The sequence below is a fragment of the Tinamus guttatus genome, unplaced genomic scaffold (assembly GCF_059628265.1).
Source record: "Tinamus guttatus ecotype Peru unplaced genomic scaffold, ASM5962826v1 Tinamus_guttatus_pri_ptg000060l, whole genome shotgun sequence".
In the NCBI taxonomy this organism is placed as follows: domain Eukaryota; kingdom Metazoa; phylum Chordata; class Aves; order Tinamiformes; family Tinamidae; genus Tinamus; species Tinamus guttatus.
In genome coordinates this window covers 1,072,841-1,098,251 of record NW_028288594.1, presented here as the reverse complement: position 1 = coordinate 1,098,251, position 25,411 = coordinate 1,072,841, and the positions used below count along the sequence as shown (strand labels likewise).

The window sequence follows — 25,411 nt, the reverse complement described above, 5'->3', positions numbered from 1 at the left end:
ACAAAATGCTGTATCAGTACAAATACAAGCTTTAATATTTATTAATTTTATGAACTGTTTATCACATAACATTCCAAATAGTTAATTTTAATCTAGATATTGCCATGCAGTTTTTTGCTTTTCTATTTTTTTGGTAAGAGCAAATTTTTCTAATCCTCCCTTAAAAAAAAAAAGCACATACATAAATAGCTTCTGCGTTTGACTCATTAGACTTTATGTTGTTTCGTGTTAGAGAGAAATGAGTCATTATTGTTTAAAGGAAGATGCAGCTGTTACAATTTCTAGTGAGACCTCTGCACTATTTTCTGTACGTGGAAAAAGTCAAATGAGTGATCTTCTCAGCTGTTGTTTTAGCAGCTGACTGTGCTAGTAAAGTCATTGTGATGTGGATATCACCGTTTGTTGGAAATCTTTCAAAGTGTATGTTTTAATTAAATCCTATCTATATTGAAAAGGTAGGAGAAAGATAGAATAAACTCTCAGAAAATTTTAGCAATGTTATACCTTGTTGAAGATTCTGTTTGCATTACATTCAAAGAAAATTTTATCATATAGCTAAGTGTTCTTGTATGGACAAAAAGCAGTTCATCAAAGCACATATTTTAAAAAACCTCAAATTTGTTTTGCTTCTGTATTATCATTGTTTTCATGAAAATCTAAATGTTTCCAGTCTGAATAGTAAAACCATCAACATGTGCATTTTTTTTTAAATCCACGTACTTTAAAAATTATTTATTTATAGTGTTTTAGTTTTGAGGTTTTTTTAATGTTTACTTTTTTGTAGTTAATGTTAAATAAAGTGTTTATTAAGTAATATGTAATGGATTATGTCTTTTGTTTTCTCATTTACTCTCTCAGTTTATTTTAACAGCAATTAACACTATTTCTGTGGGATTAAAAAGAATTGATAATGTCTACAGATTATGTGAAATAAAGAATAGTTGCTTTTAATGGAAAATGGAGTCTTCGTTTTAAATTACTTTTGAAAGTAGAACCTTATCTGAACAATTTATTTTTTATGCTTAATCGGTTTATTTGTAGCTTTCAAATAAATATAACAAATTGTGTATTAAGATGATCACAATGAAATTGAAAGTCTTACCAGTGTCTGAAGACATCACTGATTTGATATGAGTATGTTTAAGGAAAAAAAAAAAAAAGAAAAAAAAGTCTTATTGCAACTTGTGTGAAACAGTGAGCAGACTCATTACATCTGACAATTAATAACATTTCTATTCAGGAATTCTGTGTAATGTGTATTTCTAATCTTGTTTATAGCCATCTCACTGAGGTTCAGATTCTCGTGTCCTTACTCACGTCAAGTAGTTCCTTACATTGCAAGTTATCTCATTGATTCATCATAGAGAATGATGGCAAAACCAGGCCATAGTGACTAAAAGCAACAGTTGCTTCTTTCAGTCTTTGACAGCTGCAAGAGCAACTCTTTTTTTCCACACCATCCACCCTAAATTCCGACCTGTAAGAGCATGTACCTATATTTAGCTAGCAAGATTAAATTGCAAAGCCTTCAGGCTGGGCAAAGCACATTGATCTGCCTTTTTTACAGACAGACCTTTGTGCAGACAACAGCTAACGCTTTCTGCACCCCCCCCTTTCCAAGATTTTAGGAAAATGGATTCTCAGAGGGAACTCACTGAAGAACTCAGACTTTACCAATCCACCCTTCTTCAGGATGGCCTCAAGGAACTCCTGGAAGAGAAAAAGTTTATAGATTGCTCGCTGAAAGCTGGTGACCGAAGTCTGCCTTGCCACAGATTGATTCTGTCGGCTTGTAGCCCTTATTTTCGTGAGTACTTCTTATCTGAGCAAAATGAAGAGAAAAAGAAGGAGGTAGTTTTAGATAACGTTGACCCCAATGTCCTGGATATGATAGTCAAATACCTTTATTCTGCAAGTATTGATCTTAATGATTCTAACGTGCAAGATATTTTTGCTTTGGCCAGTCGTTTCCAGATCCCGTCTGTGTTCACTGTGTGTGTCTCCTACCTTCAGAAGAGGCTTGCTGTGGGTAACTGTCTGGCCATCCTTCGATTAGGGCTTCTGCTTGACTGTCCAAGACTTGCATTTTCTGCCCGTGATTTCGTCTCAGACCATTTTGTGCAGATTTGCAAAGAAGAAGACTTCATGCAGCTTGCCCCCCATGAACTTATCTCAATTATTACACCTGACAGCTTAAATGTAGAAAAAGAAGAACTGGTATTTGAAGCAGTAATGAGATGGGTCCGGACAGACAAGGAGAACAGAGTAAAGAGCCTGGGAGAAGTTTTTGACTGCATCCGGTTTCGTCTTATGCCAGAAAAATATTTCAAAGATCATGTTGAGAAGGATGATATAATTAAAAGCAACTCAGAACTTCAGAAAAAAATAAAGATAATCAAGGATGCTTATGCTGGAAAGCTGCCTGACCCTAGCAAAAATACAGAAAAATCAAACAAGGGGGAAGTAAATGGTGATGTAGGAGATGAAGATTTACTCCCTGGGTACTTAAATGACCTTCCTCGGCATGGCATGTTTGTCAAAGACCTAATTCTTCTTGTTAATGACACTGCTGCGGTAGCTTATGATCCTCTTGAAAATGAATGCTACCTCGCAGCCCTGGCAGAGCAGATTCCCAGAAATCATTCCAGCATAGTCACCAAACAAAATCAGGTCTACATTGTTGGAGGACTGTATGTGGAAGAAGAGAACAAGGATCAGCCTTTCCAGTCATACTTCTTCCAGGTATATACTCGGTCATTATTTGTGCAATTTGTGTGTATTTGTGCTCTAAGAGTTACTGAAAGGTGCTTTCACTCTGTGCCAAACAGTTCGCATTTGACTTTAAATGTGTATTCCTTTCAGTTTTCACCTAGGCCAGTGCAGTCCATTCACTACAACTTCTCTCACATTAATTTTTAATATCTGCTTAAGTTAGGTGTGTTATGAGAAGTGAATTATCTAATCTCTGTCTATGGTCAATAGAAGGAATAATCTGTAGAGAATTATTTCTATAGAAATATACTATATACTAATATATATTTCTATAGAAATATTAGTATATAGTATATTTCTATAGAAATATGCACTCAAACCAGAGGACTTGTATTTTCTCTTTCAAGATTTGGCTGAGGATGAGATTTCAGAAAAGAATAGTTAGAATATTTTACCGAGGCATCAGTTTTCATAGTTTAGGTTCCAGATTTTTATTGATAAAGATGTGTTAAGAGCAAGCCTAATGATTTGTACTCTATTTCATGAATTTCCATTAAATTCAATGAAAAGTTGAACGCTTAACAGGATTAGCTTTTTTAAAAATCTGAAATATTCTTATGGCAACAGTAACACCCATTTTTTAAATGTCATATTTTACTACAATTCCAGAAGTCATTCTGATATATTTATATTTTAAAACCTAAGGGTCCTCTAAAACTATACACACATACACACACACACACAGAAGGCTGTTTCCTTGGCAAAGTCAATGTCAATAAACTAAATACAGTGTTTCAACTGAGTGTAATTTTATATCTTTATAAATCTGTATAAATATAACTACTATGATAAATTTGAGATAGTCAGCAAAAATACAATTTGGTGTAATTATTACCATGAACTAATTTTGTTGTAGTGTTTTTAATAGCTGGCTATATGGTTTATTATTGGATACTAGAACTACTAGCTCATGCTGAACTCTCGCAACATGTACCTGGCTAAGTGACTGTTTAAGCACATTGGCCTAAAAAAAGTGAAAGTAGGTCCTTGTGAAGGAAAGCACAGCGCACGGCATGGGCAGAATTTTAAAGCCTTCATATATTGAACATAACAGCTATTAAGTGTTTACAGAGCTATGGCTTGCTGCTATGTTCAGACCCAATAAAAGAGTTAGTTTGAGAAATTTGGTATCCACACACGAGAGAAGCAGCACTTTGCTAGAGAGGAACTAGCACTGTGTCATGTCCTTAGGTAGGTGTGAATCACAAATCATTGAAGTGTACAAGCTGTAACATAAATATTCTTCCAATAGAAACAGTAGAAACAGTGTACTGATGTCAAAATTTATATAATCCAGAAGACAATAATCAAAATCTCAGTCCTTCTAGAATTCTGCATTCTAGAAAGCGGGGGGGTCAAAACACTAAACCTCCAGATTGACACTAGACATACTGTGATAGAATTGGTACTATGACATTTTCATAATCCTGCTTTATATATCTAAACTCATTTCCTGAAACCCTACTCTCCAGCCTGCCACCTCTCAAGTCTTGCTCATTGCTGCTACTGCACACAGTAAAACACCTGTGGCTAATGTTTCCTCTGAAATGTTAATGTGGTGGCATAAAGACTTTCACTTACCAATTCCTTTTCTGCACTTTTACCACTCCTGCTACTAATTTATTTGGTAGCAAAAAAAACCTAGGACAAAACGTGGCTACCACTGACTCAGAAATGTGTAACTAATTGTTTGTTGCCCTAGCAGAAGTAGAGCTGTATCGGGCCGTTCTTCACGAAACGTGCTGTGATCTTGTCCTCATAATCCCACCTAGATTTAGCTACCGAAATAACCTTATGTCCATGAACTAAATTCCACTGCTGCAAGTTATTATCTAGTGAGGGTGGTCTATGAAGTCTGGGAGATGCATTTTATCATAGAGATGTTGACTGAGGAACATAATTCTGGAAAAGAATAATCATTAAGCTAAACCCAGATTTGATTATTTTGAATGAACTTTCTCTCCTTTTCACACATTTGCACCCAAGCAAACTTACTTCTTCAGTGCTTCCTGTATGTTGTCAAGCAAATTTATATAAAATGGAAGAAAGAAAAAGTTCTTGTTAAATGTTACGGAGCATTTGGGTTCCGTTGAAAGTAAGTTCTCAGATCAAAACAAAAACTTTGTTGTATGGATTTTTTTTGTCCTGCTTTTTCTTTTTTTTTTTTTTTGGTATTTTCACCATCCTGAATAGGAATTGAGACAACCTTGGGTGTACATCATTAGTGATATCTTTCCTATTAAGGCTGCCTTGTTTGCTTAGGAATCGAGTCTTTACTCACTGCACCTCCAGGGATCACAGGAGTGTTTAAGAATCTCTCCACACAACCTCTTTTGCCACATGTGGCATTTCATGCTTCCTGATCACCAAGAGGAAAGGTCTGAGGTGTCTGGCATTTCTCTTCATCCTAGTTAGTATAAACTGCTGAATTTATAGGTGTGGAATGGCAGTAGCTTCTGCTCCCTTCAGAGAGGGTAAGAACTATATGCTCTTCACAATGTATGATGGGAAACACTTAAGAATGGGGGAGCTTTAGCCAAGAAAAGGGAGTTTAAAAATGAGATCAAAGCAGCAAACACTTTGAGGGGGATGCAGAGATGTATGATGCTCTACTGAGTCTCCATGAAGCACAGGTGGATAGAAGTTGTCACTCCTTACCTGAACTGATAGACAGGTAGGTAGTTCAGACACTGAGTGCCTCTACCTTTTTTTCTGTGGAGCAGTTTTCAATGTGTTGATTTTTACTGTTTGCCTTTCCTAACGCTTTCTGTTCTGGTACTCTTTCAGCTGGACAGCATTGCTGGTGAGTGGCTTGCCCTTCCTCCGCTGCCATCAGCCAGGTGTCTCTTTGGGCTGGGAGAATCAGACAACAAAATCTACGTAATCGCAGGCAAGGACCTTCGCACTGAGGAGTCTCTAGATTCAGTACTGTGCTATGACCCTGTGTATGTTTCATTACATAATTATGTCCACTGAGGACACATAAATAATTCATTTTTAGTTGAAAGAGCTAAAATTGTTGTCTTCCTTTTCCAGAGCAATAAAATGGGGTGAGGCCAAAAAGCTTCCCATCAAAGTATATGGCCATTCTACTATCTCAAATAATGGATTAATATATTCTCTTGGAGGAAAAACCGATGACAAGTGAGTCTCTCAAGTCTTTTAATGACAATTTCTATCAGTGATTGCTGCATTATAGATTATGTGTTCTCATGGACAAAAAAAAGGCATTTGCTTTATTTTTAGTATCTGTGCCAGAGATTTGGCAAAGGTCAACACATTATGTTGGACATCTGTTTATGACATGGTGACTTCTGATATGCCTTCAGCTTCACTCTGGTACTGGTCTGCAATGCACATGACCCTTCTAAGCCAAGGTCTTTATTTACAGTACATATACTGGACATATACTCTGTGTGTGTATACATATACATTTTTATATATATAGATAAGGTATAAAAAGAGCTAATAAATCTTCCTATGTGCACACTTAGCTGGGCTAAAGATAAAAAATTCTTGTGTCTTGGTGCTTGGAAGAGTTACTATTCAACATATTTTTTTAGCTTCTGGAAAAACATTCCTCCCCACTACATTTCTCCAATACCTTTCTTCCCCAGACCCACCTGAATGAAACACTGCAGGAAAAGGACATTGTTTTTCTCCTACAAGATACAGTGCAAATTAGTGCCTTGTGTCAGCAGCACTTAACATTTGATTTAGTTCTATGGATAGGACTATGTATTAGATCTGCCAAAGTCTTGTCCTTCCCCCTGTTGAGAGGATTTCATGGAATTGCCAAAAGTTTCACCAGAAATGATCACAAGTTTTCCTTTTTCTCCACAGGAAATGTACTAACAGAGTATTTGTGTACAATTCAAAGAAAGGAGACTGGAGAGATCTGGCTCCCATGAAAGTGGCTCGCTCAATGTTTGGGATAGCTATCCATAAGGGCAAGATTGTGATTGCAGGTGGTGTCACGGAAGAAGGCCTCACTGCAGCTGTTGAAGCTTTTGATCTGACTACCAATAAGTGAGTGAAATGTTCTAGCTATTTTTAAGCAAGTATTTTATCATCCAGACTTTCAGTATCTCTGAGATAAAAGTCACTAAGGTGTTCCCCCTATGGCAGTTAGTCTACATATACCTCTTTGGAACAACAGCAGTTCAAAAAGCCCTTTTTCCTTATCTCCAGAGATTCTTCCTCCTGCCATGCTTGTTTTTTATCCTAGCATAGTTCCCTGTAGAGCACATTTAGATCAAATAGCATACCCTTTTTTCTCCCTCTCTTCTCTCATTTACTTGCTTTCAGTCTGATTAGTTTTTCAATACACTTGGCCACACAGCCAACATAAACAATGTGCTGGCATAATGTGGGAGAAGTGGGAGAACTTCATCAATTTTACACAGTACTGGTGCTAAAAACAAAACCACAGCGTAAGAAATTAGGTACCCGGAGAGGACTAGCTGAACGTTCTTTGGGTAATATAAATTAAGAAATGAGTAATGAAGAAAATCAAAAGTTGAAAGCAGCTCACTTACTAGGTCATTATGGCCAGAGCACTTTGCAGTCAGCATCCGCAAATGATTATGATTTTCTCCCATCAGTATCTTTGTCTCATTTTCTACTTCAGTTTTCCTTTTTGCTTCTTATCCATCCTCACAGCTTGTTTGTACTCTCACTTAAAATAATGTCTGTAAAGCTTTATTCTAATAGCCCAGTTTCTAAAGTAGTCCTTAATATACCTCTAGTTTGTTTGCTAATAACCTCTTCTATCACCAACAAACACATTGCTTGTGTCGTCTTCACTGAAGAGCAGCACTGTATCCATCAACTTCATACCCACTCAAAAAAAAAAAAAAGTTAAATGAGACCCGCTTATACAATTCTGTATTCTTATACAATACAAAAAATGAAATTTGGGGAAGGAGCAATGTTTCTAAAGCACATTACTGACTTTGGACTAGGAGATCTGTTAAAAAAAAAAAAAAAGGTCTCTGGTAGGGGATGTCATCATGGCATATATCTGTCACATAAAGACTTGTATTTACACACCAAATCCCTGCGGGGATAGAGAAACAGAAGTTACTGCTGATAAACCTCAGGAATCCTTTTTCTTACTGCTGAACAGTTTCACTCAAATGGTCCTTAGCACCTGCACTTATGTCATCTGCAGCTCTATTTTAGTGCATTCGGTTTGAAATATTTTTCATGTTTTTGATGGGAGTTTTTTTTTTTTTTAGGTGGGAGCTTATGCCTGAATTTCCCCAAGAGAGAAGTTCTATCAGTTTAGTCACCTTAAGTGGATCTTTATATGCTATTGGAGGTTTTGCAATGATTCAGCTTGAAACTAAAGAATTTGCCCCCAGTGAAGTCACTGACATATGGAAGTAAGTTTAGCTTTGATTATACTTTTTTAATGGAAGGCTCTAAGTTACCTTTAGGTTTTTAGACATTGGAGAGTAAAATCCATATCTAAGTGATGATAGCAGTGTGAATCACCATGGCAAGAACACCCCTCTCCTGCTCCAGAAGACAGGAACATTCTCCTGTGGCACGATGCAGCATGTGGTTGCCTTTTGCAACACATGGATTATTCTCTATTTCATGTGTGTGAAGGAAGTGTCAAATTTCACGAAGCTCTGTTTTGACCTCATCTTGTTAAATGCAGGTATGACGACGAGAAGAAGGAATGGAGCGGCATATTGAAAGAGATCCGATACGCCACCGGAGCCTCCTGCCTCGCAACACGCTTAAATCTATTCAAGCTATCAAAACTGTAAATAAAATGCTGGAAAAATATGATATGGTGAGGGAGTTTTGATAGACTCTTCTGTTTTTTATGCATGAAAATATCCCCAAATTGTACAGGGTTTTGTAGGGGTGTACTAGTTAGTCACTTTGTCCAAGTCTTAATATAATTACTAACTAATCAATAAGAATTGAATTATTGCTGAAGTTTAAAAATCTGAAGAATTCTGACAAACATTTTTTAGAATAAAAAAATTCACTAAGAACTTGTGAACTTGCAAACTCTTGGGAATTAGTGATGAAAGTAGAATTCCTTACACCCAGACAAGCCAGGATATTGGAGGTTACTCTCCAATTTAAGATACTACAGAATTAATCAATTGTTAACTACCTATTATTGTATTTAAGTTCATTCTAACTGATGTTTGTATCTCCTGATCTCCCCCTTTAGCAATGTATGTAGATCCTGCATTCTTTAGGCTGATCTTAAAAATATTTTCATTAGACCCTTCTAAAAATAACTAATCTGATTTTGAAGTGCATATAGAAAACAAAGATATATTATGTAGCCTAAGAAACATCAATCTCCACTAAAACTGGATTCATGACTCAGCTATTAGCAAGAGAAAAAGTTACAAGGTTAATAGCTCTGGAGATTCACTTGCTGTGTCTCGGCTTCTAGTAAGAAGGATTTTCCTTTTTTTATGCTTTTGTACTTATTTCTAAAGCAAATATTTAACATAATGCTTTCAGATCTCTGAGAAAAGTTTAACAAAGCATTAGTGAAATGCCTGAGAATAAATGATCATCAACAACTACCCATGGCAGGGAGCACTTTTTCACCTAATAAAGAACCGATGCATTTTTTTCATGTAAAAGCTTTTAACTAGTAACAATTAAACATTATTTTAAAAACTATAAATATATCATTCGGTGGTGTCATTTTTAGTGATCTGCAGCTTGTTGTCACTACCACAGTGCAAGGATACAGATTTCTTAGTAGAAGATTTGCCCAAAAATGTAAAAGCGCATTCAATTTTTTTGAAGTACAGCACACCTGCCATCTCTATAAATACCTCTTTAAAGCATTTCTCCTGTAAATAAAGTGGTCATCGTAAGTCTAGTGCAATATAATTACAATTGACACATAAGGAAACCTGGAAAAGAAACCAGTGCTGGCTGAACAGCAACTCTAGCTCTTGAATGACCATGTGCTTTGCCTTTGCAGAAAGAGGTAAGGCCAAGCCCAAGGCACAGCCAGTACAGTTTGGTTCTTAGTGGATGGGAGTACTTACTCTCTTGGCCTTCTTTACTCTTTTCTCCCTTAATAGAGACACCACCACCTTCTCATCCGCTCTTAGCATCCTTTCCTTGTCTCCAGGTAAACTCCTCATAGAGCTGGCTAACCATCTGCACTAGTACTCGCTGATTTCAATGAGCAAGAAAATGACTGCAAAGTAACAAAAGCAGCACATTTTATTGAAACACTCTTATTTTACATTTTGCTTTTTCAAGATAGATATACTTTCTGAATCCACTCGTAGCAAATTTTAATCCTTCCAGTGGTGAATACTCATAACTTTACCCATACATAACTTAAACATATCTGGCTTGGCACAGAGTGACACCTCAAAAGCAGTTCAATCATACAGCCATCCACCACTGCTTACTTCAGCTACAACCACTGCTTCCTTCCTTGCGCTCAACAGTTGCTACTTCAAGCCCGTCTCTACACAAGCAGGATGGTGCAGAGACAAGTCTGACTTTCAGCCCAAGTTCTGCGACCCTCATTTATATGCATGATTGTCTTCTCTGTTCTCCCCGGGATATAAGGAGCCTTCTATGTGCTGTGCCTTCAAAACCAGCTCCTCAAAGCACTCTTCCATTCTTCCTCTTCTACACAAACAACCCTCTTGGAGCACATGGTAATTTGACCAAAAGCACCATCACCATAAGAAAATAACTGTCTTCTGTAGCTTTTTCACAGGAACCCAAGAAACGTGAAGACTGCCTTAACAGGAAAATGCCCTGCAGCTACTGTTAGTCATGTCTTTTTTTTTTTTTTCCTTCTGGCTTCCTCAGTGAATTGATTCATATTTCATTAATAAAAATATTTTCTATTATGGGCTAGTGAAAAACAATCAAAACAAGTGACGAGCACCTGCATGGTGGTCGATTCAGAGATGTAGTCACTTTCCTCTGAGAAGCTTCAAGGCATGTGGCATTTCAGGGAACAGCTACTGCTTATACACAGATGGCAAAAGAACATATAGGCATTGTGTGTGTGAAAGAGATGGGCACAGCTGACAGTCATCATGAGGTAACAGAAACTGTAGTCACAACCTGACAGCTTCTGAAAAAGGGCCACTGTACAACAGCAGACTCTACAATAAACATTCTCCTGGCTATTCCACTTCTTCCTTTCACATCCCTGTCTCCTAAGCACCCTGATACAAGCCCTGGCTCAGCATTATCACAAGCAGCCCAGACACCAAGAGATGGTTTTGAGACAGGAGAAATAAAACCACGAGTAACCAAGGCCGTCTCTGAAGATTTATCTTGATTCCTGCTTTTAATTTTCAGCCTAATTTTGGTCTTTAGTACACTGTCTTAGTCATAGGACAGACATATCATTTCTTTTATTTTTATTAGCCACAAGGTAGTCCAATGCATACTGCTGCACTAGCAACTTTCACCAAGTATCAGTCCCTAAGTAAGCACATTGTCTGACACGAGGATGTTTCTTCCTTGTCTTGCATAAATCCTTCATTTACATAAACCCTTCCCTAGTTATGCTTTTCAAGTCACATTTAACTGGAACACAGGGTGTTTTAAGAGTCAGTGTAGCTGCCAAACCTCTGGGACTAATTCACCTTCTGGGTATGCAGAGCTGTTTCATAAAGCTCCAGCTGTTAGTGCTTTTGCACACACCACATGCCCAGGCAGGCAAGGCAAGCAGCTGGGGGCTCCTCAGCACCAAACACCACAATAATTCCCAGTCTCTCTTGTGGAAGATGGCACCAAAACAGCTGCAGAAACCATCATGTTCTTGGTAAACTTACATTTCGAATTTCTTGGTTTCACAGTATGAAGATACAAAGATAAGATGTTTTGTTGCTGTTGCGTGTTTTGTCACATTCTGAAGGACACGTAATTTCCAGTGTATCTGCTGCCTTCTTCTGCACATTTTAGTATTTCCAACATTTTGCTTGGATATGTGTATATTTGACCAAGTGTTCATGCTTTTACCCCAATTCAGCAGATAATAATGTCATTTTATGGCAGCATTGTCACAGACCCATGTACTTAAAGTAATGCTGCCAGAGATTTTAAGCATCCTTATTGCATTTTTATGAATCACTATGACTTGCCTTTTACAATTTCTAGCAAATTTAGGATTACATCTCTTGATACCTGATGCCCTGTGCAAGCCTTGGTCCAGCTGACTCCTAAAGAGATTTTGGAAATTACCTATTTTAGGGTTGCAAGAAGATAAACTGATTACATGTCTTCAGCATCACTGTGTTTCATAGAGATGCTTTTTCAGATATTCCAGCTGTGCTTCTTTTGTTGACAGTACCATAGAATTCCATTCAAAGTGAGGAATCTGCAGACAAAGTCATATAATCTTAATGTTACTATTGTCTGACATAAGGCACAAAACAGCTTACAGCTGAGAAAGGCTCTTTGATACCTATTATTGTCCACTTTTAAAATATTTTATCATCTGTGTTCCTTCTAAAATCTAGACTTACTGTTATACTTGAAAGATTCAATTCTCCATCTTCCTCTGCCCAAAAAGCTGTAATAGTTGCACAGAAGCAAAGCAGATACCCATGCAGCACAAGCTGTGACAAACCCCAACCCTCTCCCAGCTGAGGTACTTTGAAATCCAAATCCAGAGAAAACTTCCAGATCAGTAGAGCTTATCTTGTTAATTGGGATATTGAAATGGAAACAGTCTATCAGAAGCATAACATTTAGTGTCAGAGAACATGAGAGAGGATGTTATGGAAAAAAAAAAAACGACCAACCAAAAACCCTTAGGCTTAACAAAGAATTCTGTTAAAACTAGAGTAGGAGACGCACTAACTACGTATATTGCATTTAACAGCCTCCATTGCTCAGCTGTGTCTACACTGGAGGGTTCTGGCTGCTGTCTTCCCTGTCACAGTACTACTGCTTTAGCATCCATATCCACCTTGCATAAATAGTTCAATGTACCACTTCAGTGGCTAGTTCAGTGTATGTACCACTTTTTTCTAGTATCAAAACCTTTTGGTGATGTGAACTGAAATTCCTCCTTCACCCTTTCCCCTTTACTCAGGCTATGTGGAGATTTTGAATATGCTGCAATAAGGTAATTCTAAGATATTTTGACTTTAGTTTGTTGCAGATGCTTTTAGTGAAGGTACAAGCTCTGTAGCGCTTGCATCACTTTGAGAACAGCTTGAAAATCCGCTCTGCCAATCCAAATTTGCTCTTGCCCAGCAGGAACTTTTAACTACTGTAAGAAAATTATCTTTAAGAATCTGTGTCAAGGAAATTGCATCAGTTTTTACCATACCTTGGTGACTCCTCACCTGAACTACTCGATACCCCAACATTTCCAGGTGTCGTTTTTTTACTGCAGATTCTCCTTTCACGTGATGTGAATCCTTGCTAAAGGCTTTTGGATCAAGAAATTCCAAGGCAATTCTGCAAAAAAGAAAAATGTGTTTAGTTTAGGTTTTCCCTAAATATGAAAAAATGGTATTTCTATCTCAGTATTGATAGTTGCAGTGAAGTTATCATTAGATACACATCACAACTCCCAGGAAAAGAAATATTAAACAACGCACTGAAACTAGACAAGCAATTTTCCCCTCACAATTATCTACAGATGCCGGTTCAGAAAAGCACGTCCTTCGTGTATCTGCATTTGGTTCAAACAGCAAAACCAACTTAACTAGCATTTTCCAGGCATCATTTGAAAAGGTAGGAGGCAAAACGGTATTTCCACCTCATGAAATGAGATGTCAAGAAGTCTCCTCCTAACTGAGGAGGCTAAACCTCATAAAGAGTTTGGAAAAAAAAAAAAAAAAAAACAGAAAAATAAATACAGGCTGCAACAATGACTTAGGACATAAGCATCAACAACGTGGTCTAAACTCAAAATGTAGTTAACATGTTAACCTCTGAGCGCCTGGTGGGAGAGCAGTGTCCTTGATGCCACGTTTTGAATGTATTCCCTCCATATCACCCAAAAGTATATTCTGAGACATATACGAAAGAGGCCTTTTATTTTTATCCAGAATGCATTCAAAATCTGCGAAAAAAAAAACACAACAAAAATCAAGTATGCTGTTAAAAACAGAAAATGAATGTGATCTGTATAGTGCTTTATTTAAAAAAAATAAAAAGATAATGATAGAGATACCCAACTTTTTTAAAAAATCATTGTTTAGACTGTATTTTACACAAATTGTCAAAATTTATTATTTGTGATACCTTGTGACCTTAGTAGCTGCATCCTCAAGTGCATTCTAACCTTAGTGGTAATGGTAGGACAAGTCTCTATCGATCTTTACAGGGTTACCTGCTCACCTATTTCATAGCAGTATGGTGTGAGAACAGATATTTTTAGGTAATTGCTTCCTCCTAAGATCTCTGCCAGCATCCGGTGAACATGCCTCAGTGAATTTATTCTTCTACTACCTACAAAGATAAAATAAACAGTTCATGCATCAACACTTCTATAGCTGAAGTTCTGAAGTAGTAATTAGTGACATTTTTGACAGACAGCCTACTAGATTAAAGTTTTTCCACATATACCTGGTGTTATTTGACCACAAATGTAGAGACCACATGAACAACTTTGAGATGGAAAGTGGCAGATGTCCACTACGCACAAACTACCAGTTATTTATGGTGACAGGAAAAGACACAAGTAGAGCAAATTTTGCCCAGCTACACTCATGTAAATCACAACTTCCATCCCTAGACATTTCTCCATTCACATGCCAGAAGCAACACTATTTTCAGGTTTCACCTGTTGGATTTTGTTTGCTTTTAATCACGCTTAGATTGTTAAAAATGTGTATTTAGTAATTGAACATTTATTACATTTATATTGCACTATCTGCTGCTTATCTATTACAGACTGCTTCATACACTGCTCTGCAAGCTATCTTCAGTCTCAGAGATAAAGTGGCTGAGTTTGATGGATATCAGAGTAGTTCCAGAAAAATAAACAGAGGAGATTCTGGGCTTGCAGCCGCTGGATTTTCTGAACAAATCACTGCCTGAAAAATCTCAGCTACTTCACTCATGACACTGAACATTAGACCACTAGCCTATTTCTCTGTCCCTCAGTCTTGATTCTTCTGAGGCAGACGACAAGTCGAAAAGAATGCAACAAGAGTGCTCACGCTGAAAGATTTAAGTGAAATGTTCAGTCTTTTAAATGAAGCAGGCATCAGGGATCTATTCTGAAAACACAGCACCTTAACCAACTGACAATCCTAATGATCCTGTTCTTGCCTCTCCATTCACCATGCCATACACGCTGTCCCCATGTATTTAAATTGTGAGTATTTTTTCTGTAGAAATTTCCCCCACACACATTAATTCTCACAAAAAAAGCTTTACTACCACATTACTAGGCAGGGGCATTTTCCAGGAACACATTCTCCATGGATGGTAGGGTATGTCTGAGGTGCTGTGTGTGCTAGTGTTGGCATTTCATTGTTAGCACAAATGAAGTGCCTAGCAGATGCTGTATCTAGACTACTGCTGGTAAAGGGAGGTGCTTTTCCTCGCCTAATTATTTACCTTTAAACAAGACATGCTGGCAATAGTGCTCGTGAAACCATGGGATGTGAAACTCAGGGCATTCCAGGCAGACTGCTCTGTTCAGCTTCATGAGGCACGCGCGGACCTTCTGCTTTGAGGTATCAGGCAGGACTGAGTTAAACAAAAGAAGCTGTGAGCTGAAATGTGGCAAATCCATACACCAGGCAAAATTGTTACCTCCGAATTCTTTACTAGACATATAGCCACCTCTATAGCATAGCCTTTATTAACTTCATGTGAGGAATCTTGAAAAGAATCTCAAAAACCCCAAGGGAAAGAGAAAAAAAAAAGCCAGTTTTACTCAATGTTAAGAACAGAAAGATAGGCAAAATGAGCAATTTAAACCAACTTCTATCATTCATCTGGCAACAGTACATTGATTGCAAACAACACACACATCGAGAAGAAGGGAACCAAAATTTGAAGCAAACACTTGTATTTAAAGAGCAAGGAGACTGGTGGGACTCAGTTTATAAATACTGAGAATACAAAATAGAATTAATTTTGAATGGACTTCTCTCATCTGGAAACATCATCTGTAGCATATGTCAGTATTTTTAAAACAAAGCACAAGTTTTCGCCCATTGCTTCCCTCTTAGCACTCAAAAAATGACTGGATTTCTACAGAAGAATCTTTCCAGGAGTCAATTACTACAATAGCATAATTCTACTATTCCACTTCTCAATCACATATAGGTCCTATCTCCATTTTTATGCTACATACTACATAATTGAAATCATCAGAGAGCTAGACACTGACCTTCAAGCTCAGCATCCAATTTACTTAGGAAAGAGACATTAAATATCATCTTTATCAGAACTGGAGGGAAGTAGCCAGCCACTGCCAAAATGTGGCCAAGCAGCACCAAGTAGTGGCTTTCAAAACAACCTGTAGAAAACAAACACGATTATCTATTAACAAATCATGTCAACATGAAAGGACTTGACATGTTCTCCCCTCGCCCTGCAACTCATCCAAGTTTCTCTCTTTATGCACTAAATGGACATAAAGAACTTTGGTTTATAATGTAAAATTAGAAGCAGGATGGAGGAATTCTACTAGACATACCTTTGCACAGCTGCAGCAAAGTGTAAAGTAACCCTTCCCAGTTCTTGCAAGAGGGAATGAGTTAGCCCTAAAAAAAGGACAACCCTACAAAATTTTAGGAGCCAGTAAATTTTCATGCAGTTTTCCAAGGCTGTATCATCAGTCAAACCAATGTTGAGTCTCTGTTCATTTTACCTCTGCATTTTTTTTTTATGATCAATCATAAAATGTGTACTCTTTCCAAATGATGATTCCCTAGGTAACACTGCAACAATTATTTCCAATGGCAGTGTAGCCAATTAAAGAGAATTCAACTAAGAGGTCAGGATACCTTGCTAGTAGTCCCTTATCAACAGTATTCCATTTCTAAAACTGAAGTTTGAAAACTCAACAGAAACATACACTGAATCTTCAGACCAGCAATGTAACATACAAACGCACTTTTTTACTTTGCTTAACAAAATACCATTCTACTCCCATTTTTGTCACTACCAATCATATCTTCAGTGATACTCATTTATTTGATATCATCATATCATTAGCTAAGGCACTTACTCAAGTTAAGCATAAGATGTTGGATGCAATTCTCAAAGAACTCTTCATTGGCAGGAGAGTCATAGTTCAGAATAGAGAAAAGGCAGAGGATAAAATATATTTCAAATGGATGGATCTGTAATAAGAAATGTTCTAAATTAAGCCACTACAAAATATTTTAATATTCCATTAAAATAGAAAGGGTTTATAAACTTCACACTAGATGAATATTTTTGATTTTTTTCTCTCATTTCTTAGATTCCTCTGGACCAAAATATACATAAAATATTCTCCCACAAATCATTACACTGCAGACATTGTTAACAATTAAAATCTGATATAGAAGATTTAAATGCTATTGTATGCTTAGATTTCAACAAACTCTCAACAAGTTTGCCCATTATACACTCTCAAGGAAACTAAATTGTTATAGGATAATATAGCAGGTCTGCTATATAAATACCAGACTAAAAGAGAGGAAAAAGATATAAAGAAAATACAGTAATTTCTACCTTGGACACAAATTATTGGGGAGATCCCCACAAAAATGGCTGCTATGAAAATATACAGCATGTGATGCAATTTTATAGTTAAAATATACATATACACATATATATGACCAAACATAAAACTGAATGCCAAGGATTATGATTTGACCTTCTAACACTGAGTGACAGAATAATAAAAAAGGAATAAAGAGAAGTGCAAAATAATATATATAGAAGAAAAACAGTTTGAACATATATAAACAGACGAACTCCAAATCAGCTGCACTGAAGAAATTTCTCAAAAAATTTCTTAACTGTTCTGTACTTTTCAGCAAAATCCTCACTGTCACTTAAAATGGTGAGTTCAAGAAAATAAAACCCTCCAGTTAAAAATATTAAAGTCAATATATCTGGAGTTTGAATGCTATTTCATTCATCACTAACCTGTTTTTTTTTTTTTTGAATAACTTGAAGAATAAGGAAAAACTACAATACCTTGTCTATATTTTGGAGAGTCACAGAAGCTATTCTGTCAAGTAATGGAACACAGCGGTGGTTTGCTTTTATAAGAAAAAAAGAAAACTGTAGCACATTTGCCCGTGTTACTTGGTCGAGCAAGCGCTGACAGGCGGACATAGTTTCTTCACAGAGGACTTCTTCAAACCATCCTCCTCTGTTCACATACGTGAGTTCCTCTAGCAACAGGTCCAAGCTGTTGGTGCCCCGGAGCCGCCGAGAGCCCCAGTGGTTGAGTTCCTGCAGAAGCCCAGCACACAGCTCCGAAAGGCTCTGCCCCGGCGGCTGCCCGTAGTGATTCCATCGGACAAGGGCTGCAGCGATGCTGTTCAAATCGGGGAGCCTGCACTGGGGCAGGACCGCAGCTGCTCTCGTTAAAAGGACTTCCTCCACCTGAGTGGAAGGAAGCATGGCCACAACACGAATTATTGCAGCAATATCAGCAGGTATGACACTAGATACTAAAAAACTGGAAGAGAGACAGAAATAAAAACAGAATATCAGTTTTGGCAAAAGTGGAAGCTTTTTTAAAAAAAATAAAATAAAATAAATGATGCACACAAAAATTGTATTCGAGAAGTCAGAGGTGCACATCGTCCCAGACAAGATGTAAGAAGTGAACGACATAGTTGGCATCTGTGTGAACTTCTACTACCAGCTTTTTTGAATTCTGAAATTATTTTTTTCCTTCTAATTAATTCAAAATTATGCTATGCCAGAGCATAGGCAGCATCTTAAGCCAGCTGGTGATGCTTCAAGTGCTATTGATGAAACACACAAGTCTAACAAGGGCAGATTCTGAATCTGGTTTCCATGTAATTTCAGTGACTGGCAAATGAACTTTTTCTCTGCAAGAGACCTGGATGCTGCCTGAGAAATACAAAGGCACATGAACAAAACAAGATGTTCAGCAGAGGACTGCTCTCCTACAAGTGGTGCAGCAGCAGGAGTCATGGCAGATCTCCATTCTATGACTCCTGAGGTGGCTTCTTCTCAGAGTGGCAGCTGTTCAACCCTGAGGCCTATCTAGAAAGTTTTTCAGTCAAAAGTAGAATATTTCTGCTTTGTACTTTCAATTGTTCTGACTATGCATCCTATTGCATATTTGCTACCTGTTCCTTCAAAAATCAAAGTCATTAACATGTATCCTCCCTATAAAATAATGATCAAAATTACCTGTTGAATGTCATTATATTGCAATAAAAAATGAATCTATTCGAAAAGTTATCATATTTATTAGCTGATACTTCCAGGTTACAGACAAGACCATAACCTTGTCCTATCCTCTGCTTTATGTTTAATAGAATCAAACTGGTTTAACAATTTGCTACTTCTTTGTATTTTACAGAAACAAAACAATACAATTTAACATCTCGTTATTTAAAATATCAAGCAAACAATCAATTAATACTTAAACTAACCAGGCAATTACTTTACCAAATAGACACACTTACCCAAACAACAACTTTTTTAGTTTGCCAAACAGCTCCAGATCGTGGCAACCCAGCAATACCAAGTACTGCGTTAGCTTTACCAATTGTATTGTATGATAGTTATCCAAATGTTTGTGCAGAATAGAAGCCACTCTGAATAGAAACACGAAAAGACAGTATTACTACACTAATGTGGAAGACATTACTAAGTGCAATCCCTCACATGAAGAAGAGCTGTCCCACAGTGCCTGGTACCCAAGTGGGGGGCTGAATACACCTGGGCCCCACTCCATCCCAGCCATTTTGATGTCATTCTGTTGCTACAGCTAAGTCGGGCTAAAACTGGAAGAAAGGGCTAGATGTACAGGAAGAGGCAGCATTTTTTTCTTTGACTTTCTTCAGCTAGCAAGGTTCAAGAAGAAAAAGCATGAATTCACCTGTCTTCCCAACAACACCACACTCCTGCTTTTTTTCCCAAGGATCTGTTTGGTTCATGCAGCTACAACACGGAGTTGTTGCCCACAAACTGCATCAAACTCAGCTGCATCTGTGTCAAATCTGATGGCAGTCTTTCAGATCCAAAACCTGAACTGCTTTTCCCTTCAGTATATAAGCTATTACCTCTCTATAAACCATGCTCAATTAAAAACTGCAGGAAATTTGGCACAAATTCTTACTTAAAGAAGCAATACCTATTATTTTAAAATAGGGTGTGATACTCATGAAGAAACAATTAGCGATAGTAACAGGATTTGCTAGATGGGATAGGGCGACTTACTACCTTCTCATTTGTCTCTTTAGTTAACACTAACAAATTCAGTAAAACCAGCGCTGCATTCACTCAAATAGGACCAGGCATTGGTAAATAAACTTAAGAACTATATTATACTATCCTGGTGAGACAGAATTGCCTTTCTGTGACAATTTCTGAATTGCTACAAACACTTCTGGTTGGATGGGATATTCTAAAGTCTGTAACTAGTTATATACAGAGTGTATGTCTATGAGAGACAGAACTGCCTACCCCTCACAGTCAGTTTATTGGATATTATGGTCTTCCATACTAAATGGAAGTAGTTTACCTAGAGAAAGCAATTTTCTACTAGTATCAAAAATTACTTTTGGAGTAGATGAGAATTTTTACATTTCATCTTCTGCATTGTCTTTAGTATTACTAATACTTGATAACTGCTAAGTTCTTCTGCCATGCTCACTGCAGTAGCCAGCAACCTAAAGAGGAAAATAAAATACACATTTTACAAAGAAAAGCCGTTGATGATCTGCATCTGTTGACAATGCAAACATTGTAGCAATTTTCTTTGTCTAGAAAAGGAGGAAAAGTACCAACGCAAATACTTCATGAAATTTGGGAAAACAGGTTCCCCCCAAAACAGAGACATCTGTTCCGTGTGCGCTTTTTCTGACCAACTGTTTTGACCTTGTTGCACAGGTTAAGACGAAAATGCCTAAGAACAGTTTGTGTTGCTCTGATGATAGAAATGAGGGACCCAAACACTTGTGCAAATAAACAAAAAAAATGAAGGTACTCCAAGACATCAAACAATCCACCAATTAACAGGCTATACATAGCAATCAAACACAAACTGAACTGATTCTGGGAAAAAAAAAAGTAAGGCTGATAATTTATTCTGCCTTATATTTACAAAAACAAAAACAACAAAAAAACACTTTTGGAACTAGGCAAGGCAAAACCATAAGGCAAAGCCATAACTTGCATAACTGAAGAGCACTAAAGTGGAGCTAATGCAATACTTATGGTTAGTCATATTTTCTATTTTTCTTCATAACTACTACAGTAAGTTGCGACTAAAACTGCAGACCACATCCTACAATAGATCAGAAAGGCCCATAAGTAACACTAGCCCAGAAAAGGATTTTCTGGCTGGTGCAAAGAAAAACAAGCAGAGTCAGAGCTGCCACTCAGTACCATGCTCTAGCTGCTAACCAAATCTCGAAGGGTTCAGTGCACGAATGAGCTGAACCATAAATAAATAAAAACATGACTACATTTACCTTTCTCTTACCTTGGGTCCTGCCATAGGCCCAAGAACAAAAAATAATTTTGTAAAAGTTTCAGGATCATTGTAATCATCTATAGATTTGGACAGCAACTGTTTAGTAATCAAGCGAAATTCAGCATTGTCAAAACCAAGCTGCTCATATAGTCCAAAAATAAGACAAATATTGTGTATATCAAGATGGCAGGCACTTTTAAGAAAAATCTTGTTGCATTTTTCTAGCAATGGACGATGTGCCAGTTTAACATTTTGAAGAAACTGTACTATTCTCCTGGCATAGTTGAAGTGGTCTTCATCCTCTGCCCCCAAGAGCTCTTCGGCCTTCTGTATCAGTCGATCTCGAAAACTCAGTGAGATAACATCAGATATGCTGATCATCAAAACTGACAAGATCCTTAAAAAAAAAAAAATCACACTTACACACCGAACACTCAGTATTAGGTTTTAGTTTCTTAAATAAATTAGCCGAAGTAGGTGCATTAGTGAAGGTGTTACTAACTTCTGTGTCAAGAGAAATTTTAGTTCCCATGTAGAAAATACAGCCGTGCAGAAAACACTTGTCCTACTGAAGCCAAAATTCCACTTTCAGACAATTTCTAAAGCAATTGGGGTTTTTCTGCTACTACTTACAAAGTATTATGTGATGAAAGTGTTTGCCTGAGGCAAGTCTCTCATTCAAATCTGTTAAAAGATCTTTCATGTTCAGTGAAAAATAAAGCTAAAGAAAATTCAATTTCACAATTCTCACGAAAGAGAATTGAGAGAAGAAACATCAGCATTCTTGAAGAAAATCTGCCTTCATAAGGAATTAATGGGGGAAAAATGATGACCAGTTCTGCAAGGAAATGCAGCCCCATTTAATGACTATTTCATAAGCAGGATCCTCCTCCTTCAACCCTCTGCTGGGACTAACAGTGCTGTTTAAAGCAACAAAAGACGGTAGCCTTTGCTATAATGGCCCAGGGAGAACACAAGCAAGGAGAGAAAAAAAAAAAGAAAAAAAAGCTTGGACTTTTTGCACTGGGATCTGATTTTAAGTAATTTTAAAATGCTTTGAAGATAAATAAAAATAACATTGTTTTGAGACTGTTCACTGCTATTCACAGTAGTAAACTAAATCCACATCAGGGCAGAGAAACTACTAATGTCATGGAAAAAAGACATTTTCTGGTGAGTCGGTAGCATCTAACTTCTCAAAAAAGCCCAGGTAAAATTTAGAATCAGGACAAAGTAGTACCTGATACTTTTTCCCATTCTAAGCAGACCATTATTTTTAAAATAGTTCTGAAAACAGTTATACAGAAGTTCATCCCAAAATAATTGGGAAAATGCATTCTCCTGAATGAATTCATCCATGAAAGCCAATATCCTTATGCAAATCATCCCTCTCCCACAAACTCTGAATTGAAGAAAAACAACCTCCAGTTGAGAAAAGGTGAAGTGTTTAGTGAGCACACCCCAGTAATTATGGCATGTTGCTTCTCCACTTACCTTATATCATGTATAGAATCTAGTTTCGTGTCCACAATATGAGCTATTTTGCCAAGTAGGGGACTAAAATACATGTGCTGCTTGTATAAACACAGTGCAAATTTAGACAGAGCAGGGAGACTAAGTCTGTTAAGACATCAAATAGAGAAAGATACTGTGTTTATTTCCTAATTTTAGTGAATACCTAAAAGCAAAAATTTAATACAATTACATATCAGATAACATTATATTCAAATTACAAAATATGGAAACAAAATATCAATACATGGCAATACTTCAGACTTTGCCAAAGTATGTGGTAATGTACAAGGCCATTACTTAAACAACTACAGCTTTTCTGTCAAAGTATACTGGGTGTACAGAGCTTTGCAAACCACAGATGTTGTTTGGTTTAGCCAGATCATTGTAAGAAAATCTAGAGCAATTATCAAGCCATAAACTGTGAAACAGCTAAAATGAATGTGAGCAATTTATTATCTGAACATAATTTTGTGTTCAGATTAGACTGAATTTATTTACTTGTCAATTTGTCCCAGCTGTTAAACTAGGACAGGCAATTCTGTGATGCTAGTGACAAAACTGACACTAGATTCTGATGTCAATCAGAGATCAAAGAACTGATATTACAACATCAAAAAAATAGTAGTACACTATGGGAAAATGCTGAGGTTTTAACATATTATTTTTACTAAAAATAAGATGAGCAAGGAGTCCTAATTGCCATTTAAGAGTAGTACACCACAAACTGTGTACTAAAATAAAATTGTAGTTGATAGAACTTCCAACTTACTTCAAACACATACATCTATACAGATATTGTATTTTAAAATCTTAAAGCATCAGTTCTCCATTGTAACACTATTCAAACTTTATCTTGAACATCTGTGCCCCAAACACCTTCAATATTCAAGGCATTCACCTTAAAAAAAATACTCAAAAAACCCTTCAAAAATACAACTGATACTTAAAATACATACAAAATGTTTAAAAACACTTGTAAATACTCTTTGAAAACTCTTAAGTAAAGCAACTACACTTGCAATTTACAGCTTTCAAAAAGGATAGCAGCATAGCACTTGCCTTTCTAATCTTTTCCATGCTTCTGTAACAAGTGCTTCTGCTAGACAATCATGGTCTTCAACATTCAGCCTTCAGAACAGTCAAAGACAAAACAGTTTAAAAATTTTGCTTCTAATGACAGAGACATGACAGAGATAAATGTCCTTTTATTATTATACAGTTATACATTTCTATCACTCCCTCCATTCAAGACTGGTGTATCTAAAAACAGATTATAATAATTTGTGCATTAATAATCCAATCCCCACTGCAACTGCAAAACATTAACCATTTTGTATCTGGAAAACTGAGGCATGGGAAGCTAGGCAAGCTGACTTGCAAGCTGTCTGGGCCACCGTCAGAGAACTGAAGCTCAGGGAAGACAATCTGCTTATGATCTGAATTTTGACTAGAAAGTCTTTTAGACTTCTTTTCAGATAAAAAATATAATGTTGCAGGAGGACTGCAAGCTAGCATGGGATTTAGCATTTTCACTGTAACATTTTCAGTTAAAAGTTTTCTTATTTAAGAAATGCCTCAACAATAGAGAAGTTAGCAGAAAACTTATTTATCAGATATTGCACTGAATAAGAGGGTTTAAACAGTACATTTTAAAAATATTTCGTTGAATTGACTTTTGATATTCAGCATAATACTACTTACCTCAGAATACTGTATAGGATGTCCACCACAACATCATTTTCCATACGCTCTACTTTGTTTTCTGCCAAAACGCGAAGGATAAAAAACTGGGAGTGATTTCTTATATAGTTGCTAGTCCTCAGTGGAAGTGGCTTCTTTTTCTGTAATTGCCACAGCACATTGAGTGCACTTCCCACGTGCTTTTCAGAAAGCCTGGCCTTGTTCTTTCCAATGAGACCAAACAGTTCATCTTCATGGGTGCAGCTATTTATCTGGCTTAGAAGCAAGTCACTGCTCAGAGTCCGAACTTGGCAATATCTTTGTGTGAATAAACAAATCTGCCTCAAACAAAGCATTTTGTTATGTTTACCAGATGTTTTTAAAGTGTCCAGAAAGATTCTTTCACTTTTCACAGTAAACTACGTTGTTACAAAGTTGGGCATTTGAAAAACAGAAGTTTATTTTAAATTTTGTCCTGTATAGGTTCTGTATTATGAAGAATTCAGTTCTGATGTACCTGTAATGAGATTGAATAAAGGCAGTTAAAAACAGTCATAATTACTAGCTAAAAATCAATGGCTCTACTTCCTCATCTGTGGTCTGTCTGTCTTTGGGCACTGGGTATGTTTCTGACCATTTGCGCAACTCGCTGGTGTCATGCACTGAGGAAAGCACTTAGGTTTTATAAAGAACCTCAGGCCTCATGCAAAGGCCTCACACGAGGCCTCCAAGGAATGTGATTGCCCATTTTGAAAGGAAAAATAATTCTACATTTGTTTGAAGGAGTCTTTTGTAAATAGCATTTAA

General features: G+C 37.0%; 2 protein-coding genes across 2 annotated transcripts; one reads left to right on the top strand and one right to left on the bottom strand.

Annotated features, from left to right (window-relative positions):
- Positions 1 to 1,554: 1,554 nt before the first annotated feature.
- On the top strand, positions 1,555 to 8,613 carry KLHL41 (kelch like family member 41). Its single transcript, XM_010217477.2, has 6 exons — positions 1,555 to 2,742; positions 5,560 to 5,717; positions 5,809 to 5,916; positions 6,616 to 6,801; positions 8,013 to 8,159; positions 8,441 to 8,613. The coding sequence occupies exons 1-6, from the start codon at positions 1,633 to 1,635 to the stop codon at positions 8,550 to 8,552; spliced, it is 1,821 nt and encodes a 606-aa protein (XP_010215779.1). The 5' UTR covers positions 1,555 to 1,632; the 3' UTR covers positions 8,553 to 8,613.
- Positions 8,614 to 11,723: 3,110 nt separating this feature from the next.
- FASTKD1 (FASTK mitochondrial RNA regulator 1) lies at positions 11,724 to 25,002 on the bottom strand. The gene is made up of 14 exons (XM_010217479.2): positions 24,626 to 25,002; positions 23,984 to 24,052; positions 22,904 to 23,029; positions 21,408 to 21,806; positions 20,493 to 20,603; positions 19,395 to 19,526; positions 17,920 to 18,409; positions 16,958 to 17,072; positions 16,115 to 16,243; positions 15,334 to 15,465; positions 14,107 to 14,217; positions 13,696 to 13,828; positions 13,104 to 13,218; positions 11,724 to 12,127 (listed from the first exon to the last, which is right to left on the bottom strand). Exons 1-14 carry the CDS (start codon positions 24,958 to 24,960, stop codon positions 12,038 to 12,040), a joined length of 2,487 nt encoding a protein of 828 aa, XP_010215781.2. The 5' UTR covers positions 24,961 to 25,002; the 3' UTR covers positions 11,724 to 12,037.
- Between the last annotated feature and the right edge of the window lie 409 nt (positions 25,003 to 25,411).